The sequence below is a fragment of the Macrobrachium nipponense genome, chromosome 36 (assembly GCF_015104395.2).
Source record: "Macrobrachium nipponense isolate FS-2020 chromosome 36, ASM1510439v2, whole genome shotgun sequence".
Classification (NCBI taxonomy): Eukaryota; Metazoa; Arthropoda; class Malacostraca; order Decapoda; family Palaemonidae; genus Macrobrachium; species Macrobrachium nipponense.
Genome location: NC_087220.1, coordinates 55,398,901 through 55,410,355, shown reverse-complemented (window position 1 = coordinate 55,410,355; position 11,455 = coordinate 55,398,901). Strand labels below are relative to the sequence as shown.

The 11,455-nt window shown below is 48.9% G+C and overlaps 1 protein-coding gene across 1 annotated transcript in view; it reads left to right on the top strand.

Moving 5' to 3' along the window:
* Positions 1–874: 874 nt before the first annotated feature.
* LOC135203671 (separin-like) overlaps positions 875–11,455 on the top strand; it is a 28,648-nt gene continuing 18,067 nt past the window's right edge. Inside the window, exons 1-3 of the mRNA XM_064233557.1 lie at positions 875–992; positions 9,460–9,593; positions 11,049–11,198. Of these exons, the coding sequence (XP_064089627.1) occupies positions 914–992; positions 9,460–9,593; positions 11,049–11,198 (363 nt within the window). The 5' untranslated portion in view covers positions 875–913. The remainder of the gene's footprint in view (positions 993–9,459; positions 9,594–11,048; positions 11,199–11,455) is intronic.

Below are 11,455 nucleotides of genomic sequence, written 5' to 3'. Positions count from 1 at the left end.
TGGAAAAAAAAAAGTTCTTTGACAATTTGCACACAGCTGTTGTGAACTGTTCACTTATTTTGCTTTATTATACAGTTAATAGTGAGGTTTTGTCTCCTTTCCATTGGTCATAAATAATATTGTGCTTTTTAGTGTATCAGAAGTTTAGAAGTACTGTAAAGGTACCCTTAGACTTAGGGCAAGCCTCAGGTTTTGAAATCAAGTATTAACTTAGACCTGAGTTATTGTAGACCAGGAATGCCTTTTTGATTAATTTGCTCACTTGATTCACTGTTTAATGTTTCTTGGTATGGTGAGAATCAGGAGCAAATTGAGTGCTGTGTTTACCTGTATAATAATTATACTGGTGGTTTTATTCAAATTAATTTTATCTTGGTTTAGGTTGCTTGAAACTTTTGGATAGAAGGAAATCAGGTGGAGTGAAATCGATTTTAATGTATTATTTTCATCTTTACTACTCCAAATATGCATCCATATGACTGCTTTCCCTACCATGCTTTCCTCCTAATCACCATAAGTTATCTTTCCATTTCACTTTATCATTTAAACAAGTTCAGTATTTGAGAAAATATTAACAAGAAATATATTGGGCATATTTTTCATTAGAAAGCCACTGTTAGTCCTGGTACTTTTTTAACTTTGGTGATTATTTACATGTTCTTTACTACCACAAATAGAACTCAGGCTCTATACCAGGTAGGTCATTATATAATTACGAGTCAATTTATGTGTAATATGTGTATTTGTACGAAAAGTATACGTATCTGTTTTTGTATATGAACTTAACTGTACAAATGTATGATCTATATATTTTTACCATATTATATTTGAAAGTTTCTTAAGACCTATATGACTTGATTGTTTTCACAGCCATAAAAGAAATAATGATCTAGCTTCAGAATCAGAACCAGATATGTTAGCATCAGAAAAGGTGACTTTGTCTGCAGTTGATAAAGATGAAACTTTGAAATTACTTCAAAAGTTGCCATCAGGTCAGTAAGCCATTATTTCTTTTGTCTTTTTGTCATCAAATAAGAAGATAATCGAATTTTTTAATTTGATCACTTTAGGCTTGGCTTATAGTTTGTTATATAAATATACTGTATATCATGCTTTATAGGCTACAAAAGAAAAATCTCTTCAGTTTAGCTTATAATTCATAGAATATTACCATTGTCAAGTGAATATAGATGTTGTACTTGAGTTGTGGGCATTATAAATAATTTAACTATATTGGTGCAATAGTAAGAAGTGTAATATAAGCAGCTGTTACTGTACAATTTTGTATTTATTACATACTGTGTTCATAGCCATTATTTTGAATGTGAAAGAAGTGTTTATGCTTATCATTCATATGATGTTGAACAAAAAATATGGAGTGAGACTGCATAGTATATTGTAGGCTAGGCCTGGTTTTTCTTAATCCATATTAATCCAGTTGTTCCGATACGTAATACAAACCCTCGGTCCTTTAACAATAGGAAGGTAACTAGCGGCAGCTGGGACGGTCCGTAAGCTTCGAAACGAACAAGGGGAGAACGGTAGTTAACTGCTTGTCCGATCGTGCGCGCGCCGCGCGCCGGGCGGTGAAGAATCACTTTTTGCTTTCGGCCGTGGTGTGACAGGACGTGCTCGTCATCGCTCTGCCGCTATTTCGTCGTGTCTTTGGATGTTTACAATTTCTTCTGACTGGTTTGTTTGTGGTCTTGAATGAAATTGTAAGTACTCTTTTTTCATTTTTCATTGAAGTGAAGTGAATTGAATTATGGATCAAGAAGAGCTTTCGCCGTGCCCACCAGCTGCCCGTAAAGTGTGTCCCGGGCTGGAGGGGCGTAAATGCGGCGGATTCCGCTCTTATCCTGACATTGATCCACATGAATTATGTTATCGGTGTCGGGGGCGAGAATGCTCCCGAGCCAAACCATGTAATGTTTGTGTGAATTGGTCCGAGGCGCATGGGTGCTGTACGAGGGTAGGAAGAGGCGTAGATCGACCAAGGAGTCGTCGGAAAGCTCTCCAGCGACTCCTTTGGTGACGGATACCTCGTCATCCTTCCTACCTCCAGCTCAGCCCCCACGATTTGCGCCTTCCCCTGCGGGGGGGTTTCGGAGTCCTTCTCCTCACTCGATCCGTCGAGTGTGGAGGAGGGCGCCCGATACCCGGATGTTCAATTGTACTCGGGGTCTTCCGTCCGCTCTGGGTGGGGTTCGTCCTCCCCCAGGCGTGAGGGTGCCCCTCTAACTGACCCGACTGTTCCTCCCTCAGGTGTGCCTTCTGTGAGTGACGACCTTGGACAGGTGTGGGCGTCGTTGGGACTGCAGGGCGCCCCCAGTATCCAGGGCTTGATTCAACGTCTGGCGGGGTCGGCAGTTGTAACTCATGGTGTAGTCACAACAACGACTAATACAGTGTCCACACCAGCGTACGCCGCCCCTCCTCATGTGGTTTACACGCAACACATTGCGTCGGTGACTCCCACGGCATCAATCCAAAAGCCGATTGCTGCCGTACCTAAGAGGGGTGGGCGTGCCGCCGCCACCTGGATTCTATGTGCTGCCGACTCCCGACTTTCGCTGTCCCAAAAGTTCGCCCCTGGATCTGCCGCCCGTCCCAATGATGAGTTTGGCTGAATTGGAGATGCCTGTGACGCCGGACTATGCTGCCGTACCTGCCGTACCTGCAGCTAGTGTTGCTGGCCCAGCCGCTCGCGCCGCTCCTACGAAGCGCGCGGTGCGGGACGCTCATGCTGATGTTGCTGCTGGTGCTGGTCCTGCTGGTGCTGGTCCTGCTGGTGCTGGTCCTGGTCCTGCTGGTGCTGGTCCTGCTGGTGCTGTCCTGATGGTGCTGGTCCTGCTGTTGAGTGTCCCTGCCGCTCCTGCCGTGCCTGCCCCTGCCCACGTCGCGTCTCGTTATGGAGGTGCTGCACCGGTCTCAGGTCTTTCCGGACAGGATCAGTCGGCGGCGTGTTGCTTCGGCAATTGGCCCACGACTTTTCCGTGGATGGAAGACCTGACGTCCGTCCTGAGAGAGCTGACGAAGAAGAGGAAGAAGAAGAGGAAGGTGTCGTCGTCGTCTTCATCGTCTTCTTCGTCGTCTGTTGCCGCCTCTCCCCCTTCGACTTCTAAGGCTTCCAAGCCGAAGAAGAAGAAGGCTGCCTCCTCCCCCCCCCCCCTAAGAAGGCTCCTGCGGGACCTTCGAAGGGGCCGTCTCGCTCTGGTGTGACGGGGGGTGCTCTGCTGGTCCTCCTGTTTCCCTCGGGAGGGCACAGGGCCCGTCTCCTCTTCTCAGAAGAAGAAGAAGACGGGGACCAAGGATGAGCTGGCTACTGCTGGTACATCCAGCGCCCTGGTCTTGGTAGCACTGACTGCCTAAGCCAGGTACCGGCCTCGGCTTCTCGTTCGCGAGAAGGTCCGAGTGTACGGTCCTTCGGCGCGAACGTGCAGCTAAAGTCAAGACGCCTGAGCTTGCTCACCGTCATGACCGAGGCACGGAGCAGAAGACTGTCGAGAGTCGCGCAAGTGACTCTCGCCAGGCCAGCGGCCGCTCTCGTAGCAACCAGCCGGTACCTCGGGTTGACGTGACGGTCTCTGACCGGCCACGGGTTGAGGCTGGGAAGAGGTCCCCTCGACCAACGGCACTAGCTTCGGCTGGTACCAGCGGTTTGACGTGCCGCGAGGACGCTCACCGTCTCACCGCGAAAGCGAGCTCTGCAGATCACCTGACTGCCGCTCCCACAGGGACCGGACGGAGACGGTGGCCAGCAGCAGCTCGTCTGACGCACGGGACCGGGGTCGACGTACTCAGTCGAGCTGCTCGCCACAGGTGAGCGGCACGGCCAGGCCTGCAGATCGATCCCCACCGCGGGTTGGTGATCGGCTGCAGCCCCCCACGTACGCTGGTCCTGCCAGCGAGCGGGGGAGCGTCAGGTCTGTCTCTCCTATACCTTCAACTTCCTCGGGCTACACCGGGAAGAGCGAGGTAGCTAGGAGTGATCGTTAGAGTGCGCCGCTCACGATCCCGTCACGATGCCGCACACACCAGGCATAGTCTTAGGACCAGCCAGGTCGTACGCGCAAGTGGCTGGAGGCGACCGTCAGGGGTCTGTTGCTGTTCCTCCTTCTGAAGGAGGAGGGTCTCGAGAGCTGCTCCTGTTGGAGGGACTGGACGGTCCTACTCCTCAGGACGCTGTGACTCCCGAGATCCAGAGGAACTTTGCCCAGGTTATTGCGCTGATTCGTCAGCACAACGACCTGGGGGAAGGATCGCCGCTACCACCATCTGAGCCCACGTCCCGGCTCGAGTCATTTTGGGGCCCGAAGAGGGAACCCAAATTGACGGTGGGACTGCCGCGATTCCGGAGCTGGCAGACTCAGTCCTTGACCAGGTGGAGAATTTCGTCTCAGGACGAGAGGACTTCACTTAAGTCAGGACGGTCTTCAAGCTACTTCCTCCTCCTCTGCAGCGACAGCGGAAGTTCTACGTGCCATCAGTGGATCCAATACCGCCCAAACAGGTTAACCCGGAGCTAGCTAGGCTAACTCCAGTGTGTCCCTGCAGCAGCTCCTGTCGGAGAACTTGTGGTTCTCGCAGTAGGAGACACTGGGCCTGGAAGCTACCGCTATGGCGGCTTTCCAGGCCAGTCTCTTGGTTGGATCTGTGGTCCCTCACAGTATCCAAGGTCGCGGCCGACTCCGGGGCGCTGCCCTCGAAGACGACCCCGACTTCAGGAGACTGTGCCAGTCTGGAGGTAGGGCCATCTCCTACCTCGCCCATCAGACGGCAAACCTGTGGGCCAACTTGGTTCTCGTCGTAGGGACGCTGTCCTTACACGAGTAGCCAAGGGGGCCGGGTGGCGTGAGGCGGTAAATGGACTCCGTAACGGACCAATGAAGAGTTCCTCCGCTCTCTTTCCCGGAGAGATGGTGGACGCTGCGGTGGAAAGACGGCGCACTGATGACAGTGACCGTCTAGTTTCACCAGGCAGTTACGAAGGTGGGCAACCTCGTACAACTGCGGCTAAGCCTAAGAGTTTAGCTAGCGCTTCCTCGGCTGCTAAGACGGCTGCTCCATCGAAGCCCCGAGGAAAGACTCTTCCTGCTTCAACTTCTGGTAAAGGAGGCCGTAACCAGCCCTCCTCCCAGCCCTCCTTTCCCGAGGAGGTGCTGGGAAGAAGTCGAAGCGAGGTGGGAAACGCTAGGGACGGCGTTCCCCCTCACCAGCTGCCGGAATGGGGGGGTGCCTAGCGAGCCATTGGGCAACTTGGCCAGCGCATACGGTGCCGAGACCTGGATAGTAGACGTCCTTCGGGAGGGATATCTACTACCCTTCGAATCTCGGCCACCCCTCACCTCCAACCCGGTCCATCTTCAGACATATGTTCTAGGACCCTCCCAAAGGACGACGCTCTTCGGCAGGAGATCAAGACCATGTGACCAAACGAGCTGTAGAAGTCGTAGTAGATCGGTCACCGGGCTTTTACAGCCGCCTTTTTTCTTAGTTGGAAAAGGCATCGGCTTGGCTGCCCGGTGATAGATCTCTCTCCCCTGAACCGATTTGTTCGCCAGACTCGGTTTTCAAGATGGAGACGGCACGTTCCGTGCTGGACTCCATCAGGGAGAACGACTTCATGCTTTCAGTGGACCTGAAGGATGCGTATTTTCAAATACCCATCCATCAGTCCTCCAGAAAGTACCTCCGCTTCATCTTCGACGGAACGGTGTACCAATTCATGGGCCTTTTTGCTGTCGGTCTCTCAACCGCCCCACAGGTGTTCACGAGAGTGTTCACGCTGGTGTCTGCTGGGCCCATTCGCACGGGATACGTCTTTCGAGGTATCTCGACGATTGGCTGGTCCTGGCGAGCTCCGCCACTCGCAGTTGCTGCAGGACAGGGATCGACTTCTAAAGTTTTGTCGCGATCTGGGGATCGTGATAAACGACGAGAAGTCCGATCTCGAACCCAAGCAGAAGATGAAGTACCTGGGTATGCTGATCGATACGGTAGCAGCTCAAGTCCGCCCCGCAGACTTGAGGATCAGCAAATTCAGGGAGCAGCCGGCCGGTTCCTGTCTCGCAGGAACAGGCAGCTCAGCATGGCAAGTCGTGATCGGCCACCTGTCGTCACTCGAGAAGTTAGTTCCTCACGGACGTCTTCACCTGCGGTCTCTCCAGTGGAGACTAAGGGAGAGTTGGTCACAGGTAACGGATCCACCTTACTTCCCCGTGTCCATCACGGAGAAGGTGAGGCAGGACCTAGCCTGGTGGCTCGACGACAGGAACCTCTTAAGAGGGGTGCCTCTACGCACTCCCCCCAGCCCCCCCCGATGCTGCTGTTCTCAGACGCATCGACCGAGGGATGGGGCGCACACATGGAGGAGTTGCTGGCTGCAGGTGTGTGGGACCATCACGACAAGCACCTTCACATCAATGTCCTAGAACTCAAGGCGGCGTTTTTACGCTCTCCAAAAGTTCCCCAAGACCAGCTTGATGGGACAACTCGGTTGGTGTTGATGTGCGACCAACACCACAGTAGTGGCATACGTCAACAAGCAGGGGGGCCTAGTGTCTCTCCCGCTACACCAGTTGACTGTGCAGGTGCACGAGTGGGCCACGGCTCACTCGATAGAGCTGTCAGCACGCTACATTCCAGGCAAGAGGAATGTAGTAGCAGACAAGCTCAGCCGTCGGGATCAGGTAATAGGGACCGAGTGGGGTCCCTACACCCAGAAGTGGCGGAAAGGCATCTGTCAACCTGGGGGGGTGGGGGCAGTCCGGTCATAGACCTGTTCGCCACCCGGCACAACAAAAACTTCAAAGTTTTTTGCTCAGCCGTGCCGGACCCATGGGCAGCTGCAGAGGACGCTCTTCAACACCCCTGGGGACAACCTCTTCGTCTACGCCTTTCCTCCCTTTTGTCTGATTCGGAAAGTGATCAGCTGAGCGCTGGTCACTCCCAATCTCAGGATGATCCTGGTGGCTCCCAAACGACCTCAAGCCGTTTGGTATCCAGACCTGCTGGCTCTTCTTGCGGAAGAACCGAGAGAGATGCCCCCTGGCACAACCTTCTAGCCCAGCCACACGTAGAGCGGTACCACCGAGCAGTCCAGTCCCTACAACTTCACGGCTGGCTGTTATCCACCATCTCTTGCGAACGAGAGGCTTTTCTCGCAGCGCAGCAACAGAGATGGCTGGACACGTCAGACAGTCCTCTGCAGCTGTGTACCCAGGGGAAGTGGTGGGCCGTTTCTTTTGTGGTTGGTTGTCGTAGACGGGGTCTATCTCCTCTCAGAGCCATCTTCAGCAGGTAGCGGATTTCCTCGTGTTTCTTCGCCGAGACCGAGAAGCTCCTCCTCAGTACCCACAGTTAAAGGATATAGAGCCGCCTGGCGCTCGTCCTAAAACTGAGGGGGGGAACTGGACATCTCGAACTCGTTCGAGATCTCCTTGCTAATGAGGAGCTTCGAAAGGTCTTGCCCACCCAGGGAACTCAGGGCCCCCTGAGTGGGATGTGACTCTCGTCCTTAGGAAGTTTGACTCGAAGACCATTCGAGCCACTCCGAGAGTCGTCAGACAGGGATCTGACCCTCAAGACCCTCTTCTTGCTGGCCCTGGCATCGGCGAAGAGAGTAGGGGAACTTCATGGTCTGTCCTTCAATGTTAAACATTCCAGGGGCTGGGGATCTGTGACGCTCTATTTCGTCCCGAATTTCGTAGCTAAGACCTCAGAATCCGTCGATCCCTGACGACAGGTTCGAGTCTTTCACGATCCCCTCCCTGATGGATTTCACCGACAACGATACGGATGAGATGCTGCTTTGTCCTGTGAGGGCGCTACGGCGCTATCTGAAAACTCGACACCTCAGGCCTGAGGTGTCGACGCCTCTTCGTTAGCACTGGGGTTACCAAGAAAGAAGTATCCAAGAACACGCGTTTCTTTCTGGCTGCGTGAGGTGATCAGGAGAGCGTACGAGGCTGATGGTAGTGACGACATCCGTACGCTCCGACCGAGAGCCCACGAAGTCAGAGGTATTGGACCCTCTTGGCGTTCCGTAAGAACTTCTCCGTGGCGCAGGTCCTGAAGGCAGGTGTCTGGGCCAACCAGACTACCTTCACGTTCCTTCTACCTTCGGGATATTGCCCACAAGTCCTTGGATACTTTTTCCTTGGGACCTGTGGTGGCTGCTCAACACGTTGTGTAAGCTTACCCAGCACCCGAGCAGGCAGAACAGCATCGATTTCCTGGGTGTGACTGTAGGAATGAATGGTTGAATGAGAGTGCGACTGGCTTCTCTTCTCCATTCTTTCTCTCTCATCTACCTGTGGGCAGAGGGTCACGGTCGTCACCATGCTGGAAGGAATTCGATGCAGGTAAGCTACTCGACCGAGCCCCAATCTATCCCTTTAGTTAGGGATAGAAGCAAATATCCTCCACTCCCTCCAACAAGGGGAAGGAGTGGATGCCTACTTGAGACAAACCCATAACTTTATGTTGGCTCTTGTAATGGAGCAAGTTCTTGCTTGCTGGTACATGAGATACGCCTGCCTCTCTCTTTAGTACTTGGCTCAGAGGTCTGGGACCACATTGATCCTGCGGTGCACACCCGATCAATCGGACAGAGGTTTGGATCCCTCCCTTGCTCTTACGACCAGGGAGGCATTCCAAGGTTGGACGAACACCAGTCTGTTCACCAAAAAGACTCAGATTCCACCCACCAAGAAGTGAGTCTTCCTATTGTTAAAGGACCGAGGGTTTGTATTACGTATCGGAACAAATGACAATTTGTCGAAAATTGCATTTTTCCTAACTATACAAACCTGAGGTCCTTTACATATAGTCCCACCTCATACCACCCCTCACTCTGCAACTTTTTGCATGGGCCTAAAGCAAAGTGATTCTTCACCGCCCGGTGCGCGCGGCGCGCGCACGATCGGACAAGCAGTTAACTACCGTTGTCTTCCCTTGTTCGAAGCTTACGACCGTCCCAGCTGCCGCTAGTTACCTTCCTATTGTTAAAAGGACCCATCAGGTTTGTAGTTAGGTTTATGAAAAAATGCAATTTTTCGACAAATTGTCAATATTTTGTAATAGATAGTATAGTTTAATCATTGATAGCTAACTAAGCTGAATTTTTCATTTCAACTTAACTGGTGGCTGTTTTGTAAAGATCATTCATATGATAAATAAAAAAAAATAAATGAAAATAAATAAATAAAGATAAATAAAAAGAAATAAATAAGTAAAAAAATAAATAAATAAATAAAAATAAAATTAAATGTTTTCAGTTTGAAATAATTGTTTTAACCTTTACACTCTTGTAATCTTACTATAATTGTTAAATATTCATATTTTTTTATATTAACATTTTCAAAATTTGAATTTTATCATGGACTACACCCAGTCCTGTTTTTGTTACTCTCCATATTTATCTCTGAATCTAATGTTTTGTTACTTTGATTGTAGATTGGACTGTAGTACAGATAACAAGCAATAGCATGGGTGAAGCAAATCTTCCACGGGTTGGTTGTAATCCCTCAACTCCAGGGTTGTACATTGCTCGATGTTCTTGTGGGCCTAGTCCCAGAATCACTTTTCAGGTATATTTTTAGTGTTCTTTGCCAATTATTGTTATTATTAATAGGGCTTAGTTTTTCCAGACAAATAATGTGTAGAATTTACCATGTTGATAATGAGTTAATTGGTTGATTAAAGTTCTGATAGTTTTATAGAAATGTTTTGGTGTTTGATGAAGAGGAAATTCCCAGAAAAGTTATGCTTGGGCTGGTCAAGATGATATATCAAATAACAAGTGCAAAAGTAATAACAGCAGTTGGGAAACTGAAAACTTTGAAGTTAGTGTTGGATTACACCAGGAGTCAGCATTAAACCAATTTTTGTTTGTGCTGATCATGGATGTTTTAAGTGAAGGGTTGGAGAGTGGCAGGAGTCTTTAAAGAGGGGTGGCTTGAAGGTGAATATGTATTAAATAAAAACAGAGATTTTGGTGAGCAGTAGGAAAGATAGAGGCAGAATAGTAGTAGTACAGGCAATCCCTGGTTATTGGCGGACTTGGTTAATAGTGATCCGGTTTTTTTTATGCTTGTCTAGCACCATAAAATTGGCGTTTTATGGAGCCATAACTCACCAAGTTCCAGTTATTGGCGCCATTAACCAGATATTGTCACTAAGTTTCGGTTAATGGCAGCTTTTGCTTATCAAAACCTTTCCAAGAATGGAACCACCACTGATAATCGGGGACTGCCTACAAGAAAGAAGAGGCTTGATTATAAAACAGGTGGGAAAGTTTAAATACTTAGGATCTACTTCAAGCCAAGAGGGAGGATGTGAGGCTGAAGTTAACAGTAGGATAAAAGCTGCATGGAGGAAGTAGAGAGAGGTAGCAGGAGTAGTATGCAATAAGAAAATACCCATCAAGCTAAAAGCCAAGATTTATAGCACAGTGATAACACCAGTGTTAATGTATGGACTCTAAGAAGAAAAGAGGAAGTAAAGCTTGAGAGAGCAGAGATGAGAATGCTTAGGTGGATTATAGGAATATCACTGCTTGAGAGATTGGAAAATGATGAAATAAGAAGAAAGATGGACATGTATTGAGGATGGATGTTGAGGTGTGAGTGAAGAGGGCTTGTGAGGAACCTGTTAGAGGAAGAAGATCGAGAGGGAGACAGAGATGGAGAGGGAGATGGCGAGATAGAAAGTGAAGGAAGATATGGAGAGAAGAGGTTTGATGGAGGATGATGCCTTTGATAGAAGGCAGTGGAGAAGGCACATCAGGCAACTGACCCCTTAATGTAGGGATAGCGGTGGGAAAGTAGTAGTTTTACATAAATTTACAGTGTTTCATAGATATAATGGTCATTAAGATGTCTTTATGCAATAAGTAAGGAACTAGTATTGGGAGTTGTCTTTCAGTGTTTGAAAATTGAAAAACATCTTGCCTCACTGTATAAGAAGTGTATTAAATTGTATGACACTGAGATTTGATGAAAACTTTGCATTAATAACCTTGTCATGTATCTTTACTTTTCAAGACTGTCTCAACACCACAAAAAGATGGAGTACGTGGCATTGTTCAAGAGGTTGAAATTATTAAAGAGGAAAACAAAATCATCAATAAAGATTATCGTGGTCAGCATGAGAAATATTGGAAAAAGCGGGAAGAGCTTGACAACAGAATGAAGGTATAGTACATGGTTGGTGTATAGTAAGGATATGCTGACTACATACTTTTTTTACTACAATTATATTTTAAATATATGGTAGAAAGGAAGAGAACATATATAAGCATTTTTGTCTAATAAATGTTATGCTGTTGCAGAAGTATCAGCCATTGATTTACAAAGATAAGCATTGTTTTGTTTTAAGGTACTTATTGCAGAGATAGATTATTGGGCTCGATTGGCTAGTGGGTATTCAGTATGCACCCTACAATCTCTAT